This window comes from Oncorhynchus keta, chromosome 13 (assembly GCF_023373465.1).
Source record: "Oncorhynchus keta strain PuntledgeMale-10-30-2019 chromosome 13, Oket_V2, whole genome shotgun sequence".
NCBI classification, from domain to species: Eukaryota; Metazoa; Chordata; class Actinopteri; order Salmoniformes; family Salmonidae; genus Oncorhynchus; species Oncorhynchus keta.
The window spans coordinates 21,303,229-21,327,512 of NC_068433.1; the positions used below are offsets into that span (position 1 = coordinate 21,303,229).

Consider the following 24,284-nt stretch of genomic DNA (forward strand, 5'->3'; position numbering starts at 1 on the left):
CCAGACTTGTGGAGGTCAAAAAATGTTTTTCTGAGGTCTTGGCTGATTTCTTTTCATTTTCCCATGATGTCAAGCAAAAAGGCACTGAGTTTGAAGGCAGGCCTTGAAATAGATCCACAGGTACACCTCCAATTGACTCAAATTATGTCAATTAGCCTATCAGAAGCTTCTAAAGCAATTACATAATTTTCTGGAATTTTCCAAGCTGTTTAAAGGCACAGTCAACTTAGTGCATGTAAACTTCTGACCCACTGGAATTGTGATACTGTGAAAGTGAAATAAGTGAAAATAAGTGAAATAATCTGTCTGTAAACAATAATCTGTCTGTGTCATGCACAAAGTAGATGTCCTAACCGACTTGCCAAAACTATGTTAACAAGAAATTGTGGTTGAAAAACAAGTTTTAATGACTCCAACCTAAGTGTATATACAGTACCAGTCAAAGGTTTGGACACAGCTACTCATTCCAGGGGTTCTTTATTTGTACTATTTCTACATTATAGAATAATAGTGAAGACATCAAAACTATGTAATAACACACATGGAATCATGTAGTAACCAAAAATGTGTTAAACAAATAAAAATATATTTTATATTTCAGATTATTCAAAGTAGCCACCCTTTGCCTTGATCACAGCTTTGCACACTCTTGACATTCTCTCAAACAGCTTCATGGGGTGACAGAGTACAGTAAGTGCATCCATTAATGTATTTCAATTAACAGGTGTGGAATTTCTTTCCTTCTTAATGCGTTTCAGCCAATCAGCGGTGTTGTGACAAGGTAGGGGTGGTATACAGAAGATAGCACTATTTGGTAAAAGACCAAGTCCATAATATGGCAAGAACAGCTCAAATAAGCAAAGAGAATCAACAGTCCATCGTTACTTTAAGACATGAAGGTCAGTCAATCTCCAATCTAAAATCAAATCTGGAGTCGGCTTTCTATTCCGCAACAAAGCCTCCTTCACTCACGCCGCCCTAGTAAAACTGACTATCCTACCGATCCTCAACTTTGGCGATGTCATCTACAAAATAGCTTCCAATACTCTACTCAGCAAACTGGATGCAGTTTATCACAGTGCCATCTGTTTTTTTACTAAAGCACCTTATACCACCCACCACTGTGACCTGTATGCTCTAGTCGGCTGGCCCTCGCTACATATTTGTCGCCAGACCCACTGGCTCCAGGTCATCTACAAGTCCATGCTAGGTAAAGCTCCGCCATATCTCTCATATCGTTCACTGGTCACGATGGCAACACCCACCCGTAGCACGCGCTCCAGCAGGTGTATCTCACGGATCATCCCTAAAGCTGACACCTAATTTGGCCGCCTTTCCTTCCAGTTCTCTGCTGCCTGTGACTGGAACGAATTGCAAAAATCGCTGAAGTTGGAGACTTTTATCCCCCTCACCAACTTTAAACATCTGCTATCTGAGCAGCTAACCGATCGCTGCAGCTGTACATAGTCCATCGGTAAATAGCCCACCCAATTTACCTACCTCATCCCCATACTGTTTTTATTTATTTACTTTTCTGCTCTTTTGCACACCAGTATCTCTACCTGCACATGACCATCTGATAATTTATCACTGCAGTGTTAATCTACAAAATTGTAATTATCCGCCTACCTCCTCATGCCTTTTGCACACAATGTATATAGACAATTTTTTTCTACTGTGTTATTGACTTGTGTACTCCATGTGTAACTCTGTGTTGTTGTCTGTTCACACTGCTATGCTTTATCTTGGCCAGGTCACAGTTGTAAATGAGAACTTGTTCTCAACTAGCCTACCTGGTTAAATAAAGGTGAAAAAAAAAATCTGGAAAAGTTCAAAATTTTTGAAAGTTACCACAGCATTCTGCAGCGATACGCCATCCCATCTGGTTTGCTGTTAGTGGGACTGTACTACACGCTCTCAAAGGTGTTTGAGAGCGTGTAGTACAGTACCCATGGACATACATACATATTCACATACAGATAGTCATACCTATTTCTATACATCACTGACTGTACCTCTGAGAGATCTCCATTCTTGATATGTGCCCGGGCCATGCTGTCCAGCCAGGTGCGTCGTAGCTCGGGGGTGGAGGCGTAGGAGCGTGCCAGGCTGTACTGCAGGTCCAGCAGCATCTCCGGGTCCTTCTCATGCTCCCTCATTTGGGCCGTGGCCATCAGCACCGTCCGGATACGCTTGGTCAGTCCCTTCACCTCCCCAGGGAACGCTGTCGACTGGACACACACACAGAGTGAAGTAAGTGAAATTTAAAAATGTCACTCTGTGATAAGTCACTGACTCAAAGCCACAAGAGGGTAGAACACATTTAAAACATTGCTTGTTAGGGGGAGGTAGTTGCAGGTATACATTATGGATGCTATAGTCCCGACTGTTGATCTGGCTGTGTCAAAACTAGTCAGATTTTATAGGTATGTAGGAATCCCTTGCTGATTTAAAACTTGTTCTTATTACGGCTAAAAACGAAATACATGTTGTTTTTAAACTCTCGTAAAAATGTTTCAGATGAACTAAATGTTCACTCATTAGATTGGAGAACCAATCGAATGTGTTCCCGCATATATTTACAGTACCAGTCAAAAGTTTGGACTGGTTCAAGGGTTTTTCTTTATTTTACACATTTCTGCATTGTAGAATAATCGTGAAATACATAAAAACTATGAAATAACACATATTGAATCATGTTGTAACCAAAAAAAGTGTTAAAATGTATTTTAGATTCTTCAAAGTAGCCACCCTTTGCCTTGATGACAGCTTTGCACACTCTTGGCATTCTCTCAACCAGCTTCACGAGGAATGCTTTTTCAACAGTCTTGAAGGAGTTCCCTCATATGCTGAGCACTTGTTGGCTGCTTTTCCTTCATTCTGCACTCCAACTCATCCCAAACCATCTCAATTGGGTTGAGAAGGATAAGAGGAGGGGATGTGGATGGTGATAGAAGGTTGCCTATAAGTTCTGGAGGAGAGCCACATTCATGGTTAGAATGTATGAGTATTGGTTGTAATACAAGGTATACGGTGCCTTGACCAATTAATAGGCACAAAGACCATAACTACCCCCTGGGAAGTGGGTATCATTACTTTGGAAAATTGTTAATAGAGGGTGTGTGTTAGAGCTATGAGTGAGGAAATCTAAACACCCTAGACACATCGAGAGAGGCACAGAAATAACCACCATTGAAATGGCATCCGTAGTTTCTGACACTCCGGTAAAAGGGGGAACAGAATAGGAAAACTAGAGCAAAGCCATAGAGGCGCAATTTCAGTTTAATCCAACAGAAAAGATAGAACAAATAATACAACAAATATTGTGGTAGGGATTTTAAAAAACATACATATAAATTCATTAAAACAAATGTAACATTTAAATACAAAGATAATATATAAAAAAATAAATAACATAAATATAGGACAAAACACACATTACGACAAGAGAGACAACAATACATAGAGACCTAAGACAACAACATAGCAAGGCAGCAACACATGACAACACAGCATGGTAGCAGCACAACATGACAACAAGATGGTAGCAACACAACATGGTAGCAGCACAAAACATGGTACAAACATTATTGGGCACAGACAACAGCACAAAGGGCAAGCAGGTAGAGACAATAATACGCAAAGCAGCCATAACTGTCAGTAAGACTGTCCATGATTGAGTCTTTGAACAAAGAGATTGAGATAAAACTGTCCAGGTTGAGTGTTTGTTGCAGCTCATTCCAGTCGCTAGCTGCAGCAAACTGAAAAGACACGCGACCCAGGGATATGTGTGCTTTGGGGACCCTTAACAGAATGTGACAGGCAGAACGGGTGTGGTATGTGGAGGATGAGGGCTGCAGTAGATATCTCAGATAGGGGGGAGTGAGGCAGTGGGTCAGGTATACGGAGATGACCGGTTTACAGAGGAGTACAGAGTGCAGTGATGTGTCCTATATTGTTGGCAAATCTGATGGCCGACATCTAGCTGCTCGAGAGCACCCTTACCTGTTTATCTATAAATCTCTGTAACCTAGCATGGTTAGGATGGTCATCTGAATAACGGTTAGTTTGGCAGCTGGGGTGAAAGAGGAGCGATTATGAGGAAACCAAGTCTAGATTTAACTTTAGCCTGCAGCTTTATGTGCTGAGAGGACAGTGCACCGTCTAGGCATACTCCCAAGTACTTGTATGACGTGACTACCTCAAGCTCTGCCTGTCACTCACTTGGTGACAGGATGCTGGCCTTCTAGACAGAGTTCCTCTGTCCAGTTTCTGTGTTATATTGCCCATCTTAATCTTTTATTTGTATTGGCCAGTCTGAGATATGGCTTTTTCTTTGCAACTATGCCTAGAAGGCCAGCATGCCAGCTGAGGACCCCTCACAAGTCCTCAACTGGCAGCTTCATTAAATAGTACCCGTAAAAAAACAATGTCAACAGTGAACAGGCGACTCCAGGATGCTGTGTTTTTTTTTGCATGAACTTTTACCAGATCGAATATGTTATTATCTCCATTTTCACATTTTCACAAACTTCAAAGTGTTTCCATTCAAATGGTATCAAGAATATGCATATCCTTGCTTCAGGGCCTAAGCTACAGGCAGTTAGGTTTGGGTATGTCATTGTAGGCTTAAATTGAAAAAAAATGGTACAATCCAGAACACAGTTCCCATTCTTCATAGTGCATTTGCATCGGAGTCATTTAGCAGGTGCTCTCATCCAGTGAGACTAAAGTGTGTTCACAGGCAAAATCACAAGGCATCCAATCATGGTCATCTGCTCCACTCAAGACTGTATTAGCCCAATGAGCTAAAGCCTATGCACTAGGCTAGCTCTGGGGGTGAACACGAGTCTTTTACAACTCAGACACATGCATTTCAACATATTACCGACTGCAGCAAGACTTCGATCACGTACACATCTTAAGTTGTAATCTCTCTTTCCAAGTCAACAGTAAAGTTCATATCTGACAGAGGAACAACCCAAGAAGATAAACAAACTACAGTATGACCCATGAAAGAACCACAGACAGTGCAGTATATCTGTCTCATTGACACACCTTTGAACCTCATTATGGGAGTCCCACACTGTTCCTGTGGTTCTGACACTGCCTACAGCAGGACTGTCTGTACTCTACACTAGGTTAGCTTCAGCCCACAGCTGCTTTGTCACTGTTGGAGAACTAGTTGTTGAATGAAGATGGAAGAGGCACAGTATCTACTGGGTGAAAAACAGACCCAAGGGGATGAAACCCCCACAGTCCGAATCACCGCAGTCCGAATCACCGTAGTCCAAAGGAAAACAAACTATATTTGCACACAGGTCTGGTAGTTTGAAAGGGCCTAAAGCAGACCTCTGCTTACATATTATAATATTCTATTGTAGGGTTACCTTAAAGGTTTCGTGACTGTTGTCGCTGTTGTTGATGATGGAGACTCAAGACCATTTCGGCCTTACGAGATAAAGCCTAGCAATTACGTAACCCTGGGAGCTAACTCAGGTCATAACCACCTACAACAAATAAACATTCCAAGCTTTTCCTAACTGTTACCTTCATTGCTTTGTCGCTGTTGGCAAAGTTGTTGATGATGGAGAGGGACTCCTGGAAGCGGGAGCTGCCGGTCAGCGCCACGTCTGAGATCAGCTGGCTCACCGCGATGATGATCTGGACCAGGAAATAGGAAGGGTGGAGAGGGGAACAGATGTGAACACAACACCTCCATCAAATGGATGCGTTATGGGATGGAAATTGGAATCAGTGACTAACTTCACCATGGATGATGTGGTAGATATGAGTCTCGTGGCACTTTGTGAAAGCATGGAGCAGGTCTCTGACACTTAACCGATTGTTAGAGGAGGTTAGGAAACTAAGCAGGCGGTCTGTATTTAATTCATTCTTTGGTCAGATTATCAAAGCAATCTAAGTACTGTGATGTCAAATCTGCATTGACTTCAGTTTCCAGGTGTTCTATAGCCTTTCCTACTAACTGTTCATAGTAACTGTTTATGTTTGTGTGAACATTAAATATATTTGTGTGAGGGGAGTTTGTGCGTGATTAATAGCTGAAACTGCACAGCGAGGACTAATGACCTTGGGGATAGTGTTTAGTTCAAGTGTTTTGATTACATAATCATAACAGTGATGGACTGCTGATGATACAGTAACAGAATCAGCATTGCATCGTGCAGTTGACTAAACAATCAATGACAGTTGGCAGTTCCTTGCCGTTCAGGGGGATGTTGTATCTGACCTGTAGGTGAGTGCGTAGGAAGGTCTTCCTCTTGGTGTACTCATAGTTGTTCCTCATCAGCAGGTAGAGCAGAGCAGAGGCCTCGGCCCGCAGCAGACCCATCTTAGACACACAGCACTTCAGAACCTCGTAGCACAGAGCCGCACACAGAGTCACGCGGCCCTTGAACAACGCCGTTGGGAACTGATAACAACAAAATACCAACATTACGAGGCAAGCCGTATTATGGTAATAATATCAATATTCAGTATTTATATAGAGTATACATTGTATGTAGTAATGAAGTACATTAAATCAAGCATTTAATAAGCCACAGCAAAAATCCATATCTAATCCATAATCATTGAGACTGCAATTTGAGCACCTTGGCCTATTTTCCATCAATAAATCACCTGATTACTTATGTTATCTCCCGCCTTTAAAGTTAGGAGTCTTTTTGTTCCCACCTTGTTCATGAAAGCCCTGAGGGAGGCGAAGACGTGTTTGAGGGCAGCCTCTGATTGGCCGACTTTCAGAAAGTTCAGATAGATGTCAAAAACCTTCTTCATCAGGGGATTGTGGCCGTCGCTGTCCAGCAGCTGATTCTGAGGACAATCAATCAGTCAATCAATGGATCCATGCAAAAAAAATCTATATAGTTTTCAAATACCAACCAATCATTCACACGATCTGATGCTAACATCATTTGAATTTGAACTAGTCCATAACTAGGGCTTGTAATTGTTTTTGGTCAGGTCATGTGGTCAGTAAAGAGGTCTAGTACTGACCTTGAAGCACTGAGTGAAGTGTGAGAGGACGTCCAGTACACTGAGGCAGGCCTCAGTAGAGATATTACCCTCCAACAGAGCCTGGTGGTGGACCTCTGCCTCCGAGGGACCAGCCCCTGGGACCACACACCAGGAAGGAGAGAGAGAGAGAGTCAGAGGACACCTCCAGGCCATATATTATAGTGGAATATTGGGATGGCTCAGTATCAAAATTGGGACAGTGAATTGTAATATCAGAGTAGCACCTAAATAAGAGTGTTAGAGAAGACAGTGGATAGTGAATATCATTATGTAACTGAATGATATTATGTAAACTTATAGCATATGTTTTGGAGGGCTCATAGTCAAGCTATAGCAGTGAGTGAACCACAATCTGGGCTTACAGGAGACGTTGAATATGGCGATTCTCCTTTAAGCCCAGGAAGCAGCCATTCAACTTGCCATACTTAGCAATGAATTCTGCTGAGCAACTATCGTCATTACTGCTGTTTCCGTTCGGTATGTAGTTCCAAAAAAGGTTTAAATAAAAAGTCACATGCAACCGGAAAAATGCCTTGTCTGGAAAGAATCAAAGTAAATCTTCTTGCAAATGTGCATGTGCCAACTCCACCTCTTCTGCACCTCCGATAAAATCATTAATTACTGCCACCCACAGGTCGGCTGATACAGCAGCAGGAAAGGTCATTGATTTGATCACCTACAACACTATATGAATGTCATATCAATCTGTTGTTTCACCCACGTTACACAAAATGCAATAATATATAATAGATTCAGTTGACAATATAGGGTGTTTTTACAGTTATTGTATATTTCTACATAGGCTTTATTTAGTGTATTTTAATTACATTACTAATATTGCTGGACGTGCAGAAGAGTTGGCTCATGCACACCTGCAATTAAAAAAAAACATTCAGCTGCATGCATATTACGGTTTTCTTCTATCTCCTCCTCTGAAGAGGTGTAGCAAGGATCGGATCAAAATGCAGCGTGGTAATTTTGATACATGTTTAATTAAGATGAACCACGATCAATACAAAACAAAAACCGTAACGTGAAAACCTAAACCGCCTATCTGGTGCAAACAAACACAGAGACAGGAACAATCACCCACGAAACACTCAAAGAATATGGCTGCCTAAATATGGTTCCCAATCAGAGACAACGATAAACACCTGCCTCTGATTGAGAACCACTTCAGGCAACCATAGACTTTTCTAGAAAACCCTTGCCTTCCACAAAGCTTCCCACAATACATTGGGTGAATTTTGGCCCATTCCTCCTGACAGAGCTGGTGTAAAATTGTTTTAATTGGGTCAAACGTTTCTGGTTGCCTTCCACAAGCTTCCCACAATACATTGGGTGAATTTTGGCCCATTCCTCCTGACAGAGCTGGTGTAACTGAGTCAGATTTGTATAGGCCTCCTTGCTCGCACAAGCTTTTTCAGTTCTGCCCACAAATGTTCTATAGGATTGAGGTCAGGGCTTTGTGATGGCCACTTCAATACCTTGACTTTGTTGTCCTTAAGCCATTTTGCCACAACTTTGGAAGTATGCTTGGGATCATTGTCCATTTGGAAGACCCATTTGTGACCAAGCCTTAAATTCCTGACTGACGTCCTGACTGAGATTTTGCTTTAATATATCCACGTAATTGTCCTGCCTCATGATGCCATCTATTTTGTGAAGTGCACCAGTCCCTCCTGCAGCAAAGCACCCCCACAACATGATGCTGCCACCCCCACAACATGATGCTGCCACCCCCGTGCTTCACGGTTGGGATGGTGTTCTTCGGCTTGCAAGCATCCCCCTTTTTCCTCCAAACATAACGATGGTTATTATGGCAGAACAGTTCTATTTTTGTTTCATCTCCAAAAAGTACAATCTTTGTCCCCATGTGCAGTTGCAAATTGCAGTCTGGCTTTTTTATGGCGGTTTTGGAGCATGGGCTTCTTCCTTGCTGAGCAGCCTTTCAGGTTATGTCGATATAGGACTAGTTTTACTGTGGATATAGATACTTTTGTACCTGTTTTCTCCAGCATCTTCACAATGTCCTTTGCTGTTGTTTTGGGATTGATTTGCAGTTTTCGCACCAAAGTACGCTCATCTCGAGGAGACAGAACGCGTCTCCTTCCAGAGCGGTATGACGGCTGCGTGGTCCCATGATGTTTATATTTTCATACTATTGTTTGTACAGATGAACCTGGTACCTTCAGGCATTTGGAAATTGCTCCCAAGGATGAACCAGACTTGTGGTCTACAATTTCTTTTCTGTGGTCTTAGCTGATTTCTTTTGATTTTCCCATGATGTCAAGCAAAGATGCACTGGATTTGAAGGTAGGCCTTGAAATACATCCACAGGTACACCTCCAAATGACTCAAATGATGTCAATTAGCCTATCAGCAGCTTCTAAAGCCATGACATCATTTTCTGGAATTTTCCAAGCTGTTTAAAAGGTACAGTCAACTTAGTGCATGTAAACTTCTGATCCACTGGAATTGTGATACTGTGAATTTTAAGTGAGATAATCTGTCTGTAAACAATTGTTGGAAAAATTTATTGTGTCATGTACAATGTAGATGTCCTAACCGACTTGCTAAAACTATAGTTTGTTAACAAGAAATTTGTGGAGTTGTTGAAAAAACTAGTTTTAATGAGTCCAACCTAAGTGTATGTAAACTTCCGACTTCAACTGTATGTGCAAGCTTACAGTTTGAGAGAGGGAAGTAGGAAGGGATAGCATCATATTCATGTACCTATGTTGAGTGTGAGAGAGGTATCCATGGTGCTGAACTGCTGAAGCCTGCTCTGCATTAGGCCGGCTCTGCAGCGCATCACAGGCATCGTCTGGGACTTCCTGTCTGAAGAGAACAGCTTGGACACCCAGGCATCCTGACTCCTATACACACATGCCGCCGACACGCACACACACACACACACATGCGCACACACACACACACACACATTACTATAAGATGGGGTGGAGAGAGACAATGACTATGATATAATGTACTGGCAGGGAACACCTAGGTGTCTTGACTAGGGCTGTGGCGGTATAAAGAAAATGTAGTCTATTTCAGAAGAACAAAATAGTATACTTTGAGTTGTCCTTATGTTAGGTCCTCATCTGGCTATGCCATATGGCTGTGGGCTACACTAGTTCATTTAGCAGACAAGATTTGCATAGAAGTCCATGGGATTATTTTATAGTATGAAGAATACAATTGAATGAAGCTGAATAAAATTGAAAGGATATTTTCTGTGCACACGCGGCTATTCTGTGTTGAGCGGTTAACAAAGAAATAGGCACACTTATATGCTTAATTTATAGTTATTAATGTAACTTTAGTTATTCCACAAACGTTTGGCTATATGTGTTGATTTTTAATAAATGCATAATGCGACTCTGATTTGAAAAAACGTTGCATGAAAGGCACGAGTTCTGCTTGTTTTTTTGCACTGGCTATACACACTACACCAGTCACTTATTCACAATTTGACAAGCACTTGATAATGCCTCAAATTTCCTGGCGGCATCCCCTTTGTGTGGCCGTAATGCCCCGAAAAAAAATCCATGCCTTTTGCGGCCAGTGGGCGTTGTGCCCTGAGGCTGAATATTATAATTCCCTTCTCCCCGAGTACTGCGTGCTCCGAAGCACCTCTCACCCATATGGCACTCCATCACATGATCAGGTCTTTCTCACAGGCTACAAGTGAAGACGGACACATCAGGGACACAACTGCGCTCGTCCTTATCCAATTCCGAAGTGCGTATTAAAGATACTGGAAGTGCCGTCTACATTTACTTTTCGTCAGCCAACAAGATGAGTAAGCCTAACGAACAGCAAAAGCACCAGCAAAAGTTGACCTATTATATTCTGTGCGCAGTCTGGGATAGTTGTAGGATGCGATAGATGCCAAATTAATAGAACCACTAGCATAAAAAAAAACTTTTTACACAATGAGGCTGACGCAACAGATCGAACGTTTAGCTTAAAATGTTGATAAACTATTAGGCTTTTTCTTCACATTATAAGCGCACACTATAAGTGAGTGCAAACGTTCCATTAGAAGGAAAACATCATGATCAAAAGTAACTGCAAATGCGATTATGCATGTAATGCTTTTATTATAAAGGTGCATTTTTATGGTGAAAATGATCTTCCTCCAAACTTGGAACTTTACACGCTGCTTATGTATGCCAGTTAGGTTCTACACCAAATCTAATCTAATTTTATTGGTCACATACAGTACACATGGTTAGTAGATGTTATTGCGAGTGAAGCGAAATGCTTGTGCTTCTAGTTCCGACAGTGCAGTAATATCTAACAATTCCACAACAAATACCCAATATCACAAATCTAAGTAAAGGAATGGAATAAAAATATATAAATATATGGATGAGCAATGTCAGAGCGGCATAGACTAAGATGCAATATATAGTATATAATAAATATGAGATGAGTAATGCAAGATATGTGAACATTATTAAAGTGCCATTATTAAAGTGACTAGTGTTCCATTAATTGGCCAATGATTTCAAGTCTGTATGTAGGCAGCAGCCTCTTTGTGCTAGAGATGACTGTTTAACAGTCTGATGGCCTTGAGATAGAAGCTGTTTTTCAGTCTGTTTTTCATTCCCCAACAACTACCTAATACACGCAAATCTAAAGGGGTGAATGAGAATATGTACATAAAAGTATATGAACGAGCGATGGCCGAGCGGCATAGGCACGATGCAGTAGATGGTATAAAATACATGAGTAATGTAAGATGTAAACATTAAATGGCATTATTTAAAGTGGCGTTGTTTGAAGTGACTAGTGATCCATTTATTAAAGTGTCCAGTGATTTGGTTTCAATGTATGGAGCAGCCTCTCTGAGTTAGTGTTTGTTGTTTAGCAGTCTGATGGCCTTGAGATAGAAGCTGTTTCTTAATCTCTCAGTCCCTGCTTTGATGCACCTGTACTGACCTCACCTTCTGGATGGTAGCAGGGTGAACAGGTAGTGGTTTGGGTGGTTGTTGTACTTGATGTTCTTTTTGGCCTTCCTGTGACATCGGGTGCTGTAGGTGTCCAGGAGGGCAGTTAGTTTGCCCCGATGATGCGTTGTGCAGACCGCACCACCCCCTGGAGAGCCCTGTGGTTGTGGGCGGTGCAGTTGCAGTACCAGGCGGTGATACAGCCTGACAGGATTCTCTCAATTGTGCATCTGTAAACGTTTATGAGGGTTTTAGGTGACAAGCCAAATTTCTTCCGCCTCCTGAGGTTGAAGAGGTGCTGTTGCGCCTTCTTCAGCACACTGTCTGTGTGGGTGGTCCAATTCAGTTTGTCAGTGATATGTACGCAGAGGAACTTAAAACGTTCCACCTTCTCCAATGCTGTCCCGTCGATGTGGATAGGGGGGTGATCCCTCTGCTGTTTCCTGAAGTCCAATGTCATATCCTTTGTTTTGTTGACATTGAGTGAGAGGTTATTTTCCTGACACCACACTTATCTCCTCCCTGTAGGCTATCGCGTCGTTGTTGTTGATCAAGCCTACTACTGTTGTGTCGTCTGCAAACTTGATGATTGATTTGGAGAGAGTAAAGTGGATTAATGTGCTTAATTCATGTGCTTAACTTAAGTGATTTGTACACATAAGCTGTGATACAAACCTTGTATCACAGCTTAAGTGACTATGATTAGAAAAAGTTGAGGGAAAAAGGCATTGTTTCTTGCCTTACGCTGGGCATCATTCACAAGTGATAATATATAATTCACAAGTTATAGGCCAATATTGTCACCCATCGACTATTCTTGATTTAATCTTGTCTTTACATATACTAAATAATATCTGTGTGAAATTTGTTTTGATTTAGAATGGACCATTATCATGCACCTGTCTCGAAACAGGGGAGACCAAACTAAAATTAGGCAAAAAGGATAATGGTGGCCAAATGCCAGAGGGGTTGAATCATACAGAGGAGTTACTATGTGTGTGACGTAAGGTTGTAACCTGTATAAAGAGTGTGTGCCAAGTCTGGAAAAGTAGTTGTTGTGTCAGCTCGGCTTTTATTATATTGTAATAAAAGTCTATTTGAACTCACGGGCTCTGGTATTTGAGAAATATTACCGACTGAATATTTCCACGACAGCTGCTGCCCCATATACATAGACTTGAAATCACTGGCTACTTTAATAATGGAAGACTCGTCACTTTAATGTTTAAATATTTGAGCTTTACTCATCTCATATGTATACAGTGTATTCTATTCTACTGTATGCCACTCCGACATCGGACGCTGTTTCTTAATCTCTCGGTCCCAGCTCATCCTAATATTTATATATTCCTTCATTCCATTCTTTTACTTTTAGATTGTGTGTATTGTTGTGAATTGTAGATATTACTGCACTGCTGGAGCTAGAAACACAAGCATTTCACTACACCAGCAAAAACATCTGCTAAACATGTGTATGTGTCATAACATTTGATTTGATTTCTAGAAAGGCTGCGCAACATGGGCTCTTGGGCTCTCATGAAGTGTTTTGCATTGATGTCAGAGTGATAAGAGGGACAATAGAGTGCCAGGCAGTTAGCAAGTTTGATAAGCTACTAATGACTGTCAGCAGCATCAGAGCTTGGAGAAGCCTTCATTTGACTGGTTTAATGACTCGTGACCGCCCGTGTGGCGGCAATACGGTCACTGTAACAGCCCTAGTCTTGACAGAGACACAACAATACACTCCACTGAACTTAAACAACTAGGGAGTTAATGACTCATGTAATGGACTAGCAGGAAACCTAAACCTGATAAACCAGACTCAGAAACACACGTACACCTAAAGATAAGTGTAGATGCATTAACATGTTTTTTTTTTTTACCTTTATTTAACTAGGCAAGTCAGTTAAGAACAAAATCTTATTTTCAATGACGGCCTAGGAACAGTGCGGTAACTTGCCTGTTCATGGGCAGAACGGCAGATTTGTACCTTGTCAGCTCGGGGGTTTGAACTTGCAACCTTCCGGTTACTGGTCCAACGCTCTAACGCTCTAACCACTAGGCTACCCTGCTGCTTTTACCGCCCATTTATTAGCAATAACAAAAAAAAATAACAACCTTTGACAACCAAGCCTAAAGATGTGTGGGGGACAATAATTATAATAGAATTTATTGGACTAGCGAGGAACCTTAGAATGCTTGGATGTCCAACCTTACTCCTACAAATAGACAGAGACACAGGTACCATATACCTGTTTAGGACAAACTTAGTAGCACTATATTTTAGTGCTGTACGTAATCCAACCATCATCCTACCTGCCAATGTTTCTCTTTCCAACGTAACGGAACTGCACCAGGCATGTCCTGAAAGAGATCGACGAGGTCCTGATAAATAACAGTTTATCTCATAGATGTTAATTGCAAATAATAGTCTTGTACATCACATAGTTGATTAGTGGTATGCAAATAGGACAACAACATCAATCACTTGATAAGTGATAGTTATACAGTGGCAAGAAAAAGCATGTGAACCCTTTGGAATTACCTGGATTTCTGCATAAAGTGGTCATAAAATTGGATCTGATCTTCATCTAGGTCACAACAATAGACAAACACAGTCTGCTTAAACTAATAACACACAAACAATTATACGTTTTCATGTCTTTATTGAGCACACCATGTAAACATTCACAGTGCAGGGTGGAAAAAGTATGTGAAGCCTTGGATTTAATAACTGGTTGACCCTCCTTTGGCAGCAATAACCTCAACCAAACGTTTTCTGTAGTTGCTGATCAGACCTTCACAACGGTCAGGAGGACTTTTGGACCTTTCCTCTTTTCAAAACTGTTTCAGTCCAGCATTAATCTTGGGATGTCTAGTGTGAACTGCTCTCTTGCCATAGCATCTCAATCGGGTTGAGGTCAGGACTCTGACATGGCCACTCCAGAAGGTGTATTTTCTTCTGTTGAAGCCATTCTGTTGTTGATTTACTTCTGTGTTTTAGGTTGTTATCCTGTTGCATCACCCAAATTCTGTTGAGCTTCAATTGGCGGACAGATAGCCTAACGTTCCCCTGCAAAATGTCTTGATAAACTTGGGAATTAATTTTTCCGTTGATGATAGCAAGCTGTCCAGGTCCTGAGGCAGCAAAGCAGCCACAAACAATGATGCTCCCTCCACCATACTTTACAGTTGGGATGAGGTTTTGATGTTGGTGTGCTGTGCCTTTTTTTCTCCACACAGTGTTGTGTGTTCCTTCCAAACAACTCAACTGTAGTTTCATCTGTCCACAGAATATTTTGCCCAGTAGCGCAGGGGAACATCCAGATGCACTTTTGAAAACTTCAGACGTGCAGCAATGTCTTTTTTGGACAGCAGTGTCTTCTTCCGTGGTGTCCTCCCATGAACACCATTCTTGTTTAGTGTTTTACGTATCGTAGACTTGTCAACAGAGATGTTAGCATGTTCCAGAGATTTCTGTAAGTCTTTAGCTGACACTCTAGGATTCTTCTTAACCTCAGAGCATTCTGCGCCGTGCTCTTGCAGGATGGCCACTCCTAGAGAAAGTAGCAACAGTGCTGAACTTTCTCCATTTATAGACAATTTGTCATACCGTGGACTGATGAACGTCAAGGCTTTTAGAGATACTTTTGTAACACTTTCCAGCTTCATGCAAGTCAACAATTCTTAATCTTAGGTCTTCTGAGATCTCTTTCGTTTGAGGCATGGTTACTATCAGGCAATGCTTCTTGTGAATAGAAAACTCAAATTTTGTGAGTGTTTTTTTATCGGGCAAGGCAGCTCTAACCAACATCTCCAATCTCATCTCATTGATTGGACTCCAGGTTAGCTAACTCCTGACTCCAATTAGTTTTTGGAGAAGTCATTAGATCAAATTTGATGACTAATTTATGCAGAAATCCAGGTAATTCTGAAGGGTTAACATACAGTTCCTTGCAAAAGTATTCATCCCCTCTGCGTTTTTCCTATTTTGTTGCATTACAACCTGTAATTAAAATGGATTTTTATTTGGATTTCATGTAAAGGACATACACAACATAGTTGAAAGTGGTGAAGTGAAATGGAAAAAATAACTTATTTAAAAAAACAATAAAAAAAAGAAAAAAGAAAAGTGGTGCGTGCATACAGTGGGGCAAAAAAGTATTTAGTCAGCCACCGATTGTGCAAGTTCTCCCACTTAAAAAGACGAGGCCTGTAATTTTCATCATAGGTACACTTCAACTATGACAGACAAAATGAGAATAAAAAAAATACAGAAAATGACATTGTAGGATTTTTTATGAATTTATTTGCTGTGTTTAAAAATGATTGCCTGTGCACACGTGCTCACACACACGCACATACCTTATTTTGACATTAACAACTAGTTTAATGGCTAGAGCTCAGGGTTTGTCCTGGGCAGGGTGTATGATCAGGAAAACTTCCTGGCTCTAATCCTGCATCCACACAAGCGAATATAACCTACTATATTCTAATCCTGCATCCACACAAGCGAATATAACCTATTATATTCTAGTCCTGCATCCACACAGCGAATATAACCTATTATATTCTAGTCCTGCATCCACACAGCGAATATAACCTATTATATTCTAGTCCTGCATCCACACAGCGAATATAACCTACTATATTCTAATCCTGCATCCACACAAAATAATATAACCTACTCTATTCTAATCCTGCATCCACACAGCGAATATAACCTATTATATTCTAGTCCTGCATCCACACAGCGAATATAAGATAATGATCTTGTACTCACTCCAGTAGACTGAGGAAGTTGATGATGTCCTGAGGATTGACCTTGTTCCAGTAGGCCAGCAGGTTGTCTAGAGACAGAGACACAACAGGAGAGTGGCAGACACTGAGACAGCTTTTGTAGCAGGTCAACAGGCAGAAACAACCAGAAGATTACACAATGACCAGGTCTGCGTCCTAAATTACACCATATTGCCTTTGTAGTGCATTACTTTTGAACAGGCCCTGGCCAAAAGTAGTGCACCAAGTAGCACACCGATGTCTGCTAAAACCGCACAACAGTCAGAAATTCCACAGATGAGGCCAATGAAAATGTTTGAATATAGGCGTAATAATAGGATAGCTATAATATAGGTCAAATGAACACAACACAGGATATACAGTGCATTCATTCAGTGTCTAGGTATGCATCATCAAACCCCAAATAGAGAGAAGTGACTGTGTGGCGCTAACCATAGAGATACTGTAACATATTGCACATACTACAGTATGTCAATTCAGGAAGTACACTGACGTTCCAATTACAATTCTCTTCCATGCTTTTTAATGAGAAAAATGTAGAATTGGAATTTGGTTTACTTTCTGAAATGGCTGGAATGGAAATCAAATTGACCCCAACCTTGGTATGTGTTCCACATGTATTTAATATTGTGTTGCTGACTGACCGTCTGAGACGGTCCTGACGATGTGAAGGAAACACAGAAGCAGTCCTTTGATCTCATAGTGGCCCAGTCTGCCTATGGGAGGGAGAGTAGTACTGCTGCTCATAGTGGAGCCCCGCCGGTGGAGCTGGAGGACAATACACCATAGAGGAAGAAAACATGGTATCAGAAATAGTAGCAGGGAGGGACACCACAGAGTAAGAAAACATGGTATCAGAAACAGTGGCAGGGAGGGACACCACAGAGTAAGAAAACATGGTATCAGAAACAGTGGCAGGGAGGGACACCACAGAGTAAGAAAACATGGTATCAGAAACAGTGGCAGGGAGGGACACCACAGAGTAAGAAAACATGGTATCAGAAACAGTGGCAGGGAGGGACACCACAGAGTAAGAAAACATGGTATCAGAAACAGTGGCAGGGAGGGACACCACAGAGTAAGAAAACATGGTATCAGAAACAGTGGCAGGGAGGGACACCACAGAGTAAGAAAACATGGTATCAGAAACAGTGGCAGGGAGGGACACCACAGAGTAAGAAAACATGGTATCAGAAACAGTAGCAGGGAGGGACACCACAGAGTAAGAAAACATGGACTTTTGGTCCCTCCCCTCCGTTAAATACAATCATAACTATAAACTTTCAACTAAAAACATATATATGTTATAATTTTGAATAACAAATCTAAATGACCAAACATCAGTATCTGACAGGAAACAAAACGTATATGATATCATGCTCTCCTTGTCTGTCTCTCACCTCAGAGCCCCTTCTGTGGAGCTGTGGGGAGAAACACCACAGAGGAAGAAAACACAGTGGCATTTATTCGTACCACCAAAAAAGAAAGACAATCATTTGAAGCAGTGGCACTTAGTCCTACTATATGACAGGAGTTCAAACTTTTTTGGCCTGTTACCTAATTTTGATATCAAAGCAATTTCGCGACCTCCACTGTAAAAAAAGGTGATTTAATCAACAGCCAATGTTAACTTCTTTATTTGGGGCTATGCCAGTGTATTACAAATCAGTCTGGCAGTACTTTCATCTCAAGGAAGCATGGTTTGAAGTAACTGGACAACTTTTATTTGTATTGCTTTTACATCTTTTTAAGGAATTTTTATCTTATTAACACTTTGCTCTAGCTAGATATTTGTGTAGGTAGCTATCAAGTAAACACAATGACTGCATCTGAAGCACACAATGCATACGAAGTTCATGATCTTGATCAATGATCTTGATCTATGATCTTCTGTGTAGAAAATAACACCATCATTGCTTTCATTGACAATGTTCTTTTCCTCCCAGTCTGATTTGTGGCCTGGTCCTGTCCACTCTATTCTAAAGAGTCCTGTGGTGGCTTGCAAGCGAGCATTGTACGTGTTCCCGAGAGTCTTAGCTTTCAGGATTGGGGTCATAATAGCTTATACTGTAGCTCCAACCGTTCAAAAGTTAGATCCACGTTTGAAGGGAGAAAACAGAAATCGCTTCGTTTTTTTTTTTTTACAACCAAGCGTCACATTTTTTGTTTTTGTTTCTCTCGCGACCCCACTTTCAAATCAGCTGACAACACATGGGGTCGCAACCCCTAGTTTTGGAAAAGCTGCCATATGAGTAAGAAAAAGGATGATTAAAATGACGTCTTATTACTTTAATGTAATCAATTATACAAATCCTCATCTCCATCACAATCCAACATGTGGTTTCTACACTGATTATACAAAACATTAAGAACACCTGCTCATTCCATGCCATAGACAGGTGAATCCAGGTGAAAGCTATGATCCCTTATTGATGTCTCTTGTTAAATCCACTTCAATCCGTGTAGATGAAGGAGAGGAGACATGTTAAAGAAGGATTTTTAAGCCTTGAGACATGGATTGTGTATGTGTGCCATTCAAAGGGTGAATGGGGAAGACAAAAATTGTAAGGGCCTTTGAACATTTTATGGTAGTAGAAGCCAGGCGCACCGGTTTGTGTCAAGAACTGCAACAGTGCTGAGTTTTTCCACGGTCAACAATTTCTCGTGTGAACCAAGAATGGTCCACCACCCAAAGGACATTCAGCCAACTTGACACAACTGTGGGAAGCATTGGAGTCAACATGGGCCAGCTTCCCTGTGGAACACTTTGACACCTTGTAGAGTCCATGCCGCGACAAATTGAGGCTGTTCTGAGGGCAAAACAGGGGGGTGCAACTCAATATCAGGAAGGTGTTCCTAATGTTTGGTATACACAGTGTATATCGCTACAATAAATAATAAAGGCTTGCAAGTGTTGGAGAAATGACCCAAACGAAAAACAACAAATAAGATCTTTTATCAGTTCATATCATGTTTATTTTTTTAACGGAACAGGATGTAGAGCGTCATATTCAATTTGACTGTTCTGCTTCGATGTGCTCTACTGAACTTGACTTATGGCGTTCCCTCTGGTCTGTCCCAAATCACACCCTATTCCCTACATAGTACACTACTTTTGACCAGAGCCCTATGTGCCCTGGTCAAAAGTAGTGCACTATATAGGGAATATGGTGCCATATTCTCTTTTTATTTTTCTTATTTGTATTGGCCCATCCAACACTCTCTGTTTCTTACCTCAGAGCTATCTGGAGTGCTGGGATCCATGAACAGAGATCCTCTGGAGTCCTCCCTCCTCACCAAGTGGCCGTTCTGAGCTACTGGGCCTGGGGAGTACAGAGACACATGTTCACATAGCTTCTCAGATGTTTTTTTGTGTGTTTTCTTTGGGGGGGGGGGTGTAACAGTAGTTTAGGCAGCCAAGAGGTTAAAGATGTGGATCAGTAAAGGATTCGGAAAGGTTGCTGGTTCAAGTCCCAGGCCAGGAAATACAGAAGAATGGCTACCATTACTGTTGCGGCCTTGAGCATGGCACTAAACCCCAAGAAATATCTGTCTAGAGGCGCTAACCCGCGGTTGACACCGTGCCTCTCAGTGTGTGTGTGTTGAACAGGTGGCGTCTGAATTGGGGAGGACGGGATGGATGGAATGGTATCAAACACATGGGAACATGTGTTTGATATCCTTTTGTTTACTTACTCCATTCCACACGTTCTGCCCTCACCAGCCTCCTGTGGTGTGTGGGTTTGGGAAAATGGCAGACGGAGAATTTCCGTTCTAACCAAATGGACAATAAAACACCTATTTTACCGCCAGTTCCCAAACATCAAAGCAAAAATCTGATGGGAAATTACAATTCTAACGTACCCTTATTTATCTTCATGAATAATCTCCTGCACCTACTGTCGGCAGGGGTTAACACATTGAGGACAGACGTCACACTAACCGTGGTCCTTATCGATGGCCGTGCTGGTCCTGCGGCTGTCCATCAAGCCGGTTGATCTCAAGTCATCTCTGGAGCCCTGGAAGAGCACAGGACAACAACAAGGGTAGGGGTCCATTCTATTTCAATTCAGTCAAATCAGGAAATAAACTTCAATTTCAATTCATAATTTTCATCCAAACTCGAAAACGCCCATATAAGACTGATATATCATGAGACCAGATAGAGTAAACCAGGACCTCCAGGGGTGGAAGGTAGGTGGGGGACTCACGGTGAAGCCCAGGCCGGGGCTAGAGGAGTGATACTGGGCAGACAGCTGTTTGAGGTTCTGGTAGAGCAGCTCCAGCAGTGGCAGGTACAGTAGACAGATACGGGCCTGCTGATTCTGACATACAGAGGGGGGTGTAAAAAGTTAATGTCTTTTTCCAACAATCTTTATTGTTGTTCCATTTGCATACACAGTGTGTTAGCACGCCAACATGATCTGTGTGGTCTATGGAACAGTGACTTTTAACAAACAGTACAACTGTGTCAGTAGCCTCGGTTTTTCGGATGACTGGTTCACCAATTACTTTGCAGACAGAGTTCAGTGTGTCAAATCGGAGGGCATGCTGCCCGGTCCTCTGGCAGTCTCTATGGGGGTGCCACAGGGTTCAATTCTCGGGCCGACTTTTTTCTCTGTATATATCAATGATGTTGCTCTTGCTGCGGGAGATTCCCTGATCCACCTCTACGCAGACGACACCATTCTATATACTTCCGGCCCGTCCTTGGACACTGTGCTATCTAACCTCCAAACGAGCTTCAATGCCATACAACACTCCTTCCGTGGCCTCCAACTGCTCTTAAACGCTAGTAAAACCAAATGCATGCTTTTCAACCGTTCGCTGCCTGCACCTGCACGCCTGACCAGCATCACCACCCTGGATGGTTCCGACCTTGAATATGTGGACATCTATAAGTACCTAGGTGTCTGGCTAGACTGTAAACTCTCCTTCCAGACTCATATCAAACATCTCCAATCGAAAATCAAATCAAGAGTCGGCTTTCTATTCCGCAACAAAGCCTCCTTCACTCACGCCGCCAAACTTACTCTAGTAAAACTGACTATCCTACCGATCCTTGACTTTGGCGATGTCATCTACAAAATTGCTTCCAACACTCTACTCAGAAAACTGGATGTAGTTTATCACAGTGCCATCCGTTTTGTCACTAAAGCACCTTATACCACCCACCACTGCGACTTGTATGCTCTAGTCGGCTGGCTCTTGCTACATATTCGTCGCCAGACCCACTGGCTCCAGGTCATCTACAAGTCCATGCTAGGTAAAGCTCCGCCTTATCTCACTTCACTGGTCACGATGGCAACACCCATCCGTAGCACGCGCTCCAGCAGGTGTATCTCACTGATCATCCCTAAAGCCAACACCTCATTTGGCCGCCTTTCGTTCCAGTACTCTGCTGCCTGTGACTGGAACGAATTGCAAAAATCGCTGAAGTTGGAGACTTATCTCCCTCACCACCTTCAAACATCTGCTATCTGAGCAGCTAACCGATCGCTGCAGCTGTACATAGTCTATTGGTAAATAGCCCACCCATTTTCACCTACCTCATCCCCATACTGTTTTTATTTATTTACTTTTCTGCTCTTTTGCACACCTCTACCTGTACATGTCCATCTGATCATTTATCACTCCAGTGTTAATCTGCAAAATTGTAATTATTCGCCTACCTCCTCATGCCTTTTGCACACAATGTATATAGACTCCCCTTTTTTTCCTACTGTGTTATTGACTTGTTAATTGTTTACTCCATGTGTAACTGTGTTGTCTGTTCACACTGCAATGCTTTACCAGGTCGCAGTTGCAAATGAGAACTTGTTCTCAACTAGCCTACCTGGTTAAATAAAGGTGAAAAAAAAAAAAAAAAAAAAAAAACTAGTACCTACTGTATCATTAGAGAGGGGCTATTCGAAAGCTGGGCTTTCTATCAACACAATGCTCCGCTGCCAGCGACTATTTGGATCTAGTGTGGATTTGCATAACCGATTTCTTCTTATCTTGGGTCTGTGGAAACAGTGAACACTCCTTACTCTAGTTAACTAGTCTAGTTATTCATTTACTAGCCTCTATTTTCCCAAACAGCAACAGCGACTCGGACTGTGTCCCCCGCTGCTCTATGAACACGGTTCATTTCCCTTTATAAAACCTATATTAAAACATACAGATGTAGGATCTTAATTTGATCACCCGGTTGCGAGAGAACTTTGCTGCAATTCAGGAAATGTTTCACTTGTTGTGTATTTGAGGATTAAAAAGGTTTCTGAATGTTTTCCATCTCCCCCCCCCCCTCACCTTTCTGCTTTACTATTAAATATCCCTTTAGAAACAGCCTATAGCCTTTCATTGTGTTACAGGGTGAAATTTCTTTACCGATAATGAGCTCTCTCTCGCTCTGTCACTCACGACTGTTGCTCTCACCTTGTACTGGTGTAGCAGTCTGTCTGTCTCTCCCCTCCTCACGTCCCCCCTCCTCAGTCTGTCTGTCTCCCCATTCTCAAGTTGTACTGGTACAGCAGCCTGACTGTCTCCCCCCTCCTCACGTTGTACTGGTGCAGCAGCCTGTCTCCCTCCTCCTCACCTTGTACTGGTGTAGCAGTCTGACTGTCTCCCCCCTCCTCACCTTGTACTGGTGTAGCAGTCTGTCTGTCTCCCCCCTCCTCACCTTGTACTGGTGTAGCAGTCTGTCTGTCTCCCCCTCCTCACCTTGTACTGGTGTAGCAGCCTGTCTCCCCCTTCTCATGTTGTACTGGTGTAGCAGTCTGTCTGTCTCCCCTCCTCACGATGTACTGGTGTAGCAGTCTGTCTGTCTCCCGCCTCCTCACGATGTACTGGTGAAGTGGTCTGACTGTCTCCCCCCTCCTCACCTTGTACTGGTGTAGCGGTCTGACTGTCTCCCCTCCTCACCTTGCACTGGTGTAGCAGTCTGACTGTCTCCCCCCTCCTCACCTTGTACTGGTGTAGCAGCCTGTCTCCCCCCTCCTCATGTTGTACTGGTGTAGCAGTCTGTCTGTCTCCCGCCTCCTCACGATGTACTGGTGTAGCAGTCTGACTGTCTCCCCCCTCCTCACCTTGTACTGGTGTAGCAGCCTGTCTCCCCCCTCCTCATGTTGTACTGGTGTAGCAGTCTGTCTGTCTCCCGCCTCCTCACGATGTACTGGTGTAGCAGTCTGTCTTTCTCTCCTCCTCATATTGTATTGGTGTAGCAGTCTGTCAGTCTTCCCCCTCCTCACCTTGAACTGGTGTAGCAGTCTGTCTTTCTCTCCTCCTCATATTGTACTGGTGTAGTGGTCTGACTGTCTCCCCCCTCCTCATATTGTATTGGTGTAGCAGTCTGTCTTTCTCTCCTCCTCATATTGTATTGGTGTAGCAGTCTGTCAGTCTTCCCCCTCCTCACCTTGAACTGGTGTAGCAGTCTGTCTTTCTCTCCTCCTCATATTGTACTGGTGTAGTGGTCTGACTGTCTCCCCCCTCCTCATATTGTAT

At 42.4% G+C, this 24,284-nt stretch overlaps 1 protein-coding gene across 7 annotated transcripts in view; it reads right to left on the reverse strand.

The window, feature by feature from the left end:
- Positions 1–24,284, reverse strand: part of dock11 (dedicator of cytokinesis 11) — a 102,722-nt gene that overhangs the window by 24,670 nt on the left and 53,768 nt on the right. For 3 of the 7 annotated variants that reach the window (XM_052459689.1, XM_052459687.1, XM_052459690.1), the window contains 14 exons: positions 21,011–21,124; positions 20,743–20,818; positions 20,496–20,573; positions 20,034–20,122; positions 18,200–18,220; positions 17,444–17,567; positions 16,783–16,849; positions 14,316–14,363; positions 9,775–9,917; positions 7,018–7,133; positions 6,697–6,834; positions 6,251–6,433; positions 5,551–5,664; positions 2,016–2,231 (listed from right to left, as the gene is read on the reverse strand). In XM_052459689.1, the coding sequence (XP_052315649.1) occupies positions 2,016–2,231; positions 5,551–5,664; positions 6,251–6,433; positions 6,697–6,834; positions 7,018–7,133; positions 9,775–9,917; positions 14,316–14,363; positions 16,783–16,849; positions 17,444–17,567; positions 18,200–18,220; positions 20,034–20,122; positions 20,496–20,573; positions 20,743–20,818; positions 21,011–21,124 (1,527 nt within the window). The remainder of the gene's footprint in view (positions 1–2,015; positions 2,232–5,550; positions 5,665–6,250; positions 6,434–6,696; positions 6,835–7,017; positions 7,134–9,774; positions 9,918–14,315; positions 14,364–16,782; positions 16,850–17,443; positions 17,568–18,199; positions 18,221–20,033; positions 20,123–20,495; positions 20,574–20,742; positions 20,819–21,010; positions 21,125–24,284) is intronic. The other 4 variants (XM_035783636.2, XM_035783634.2, XM_035783632.2 and 1 more) reach the window with 3 other exon arrangements.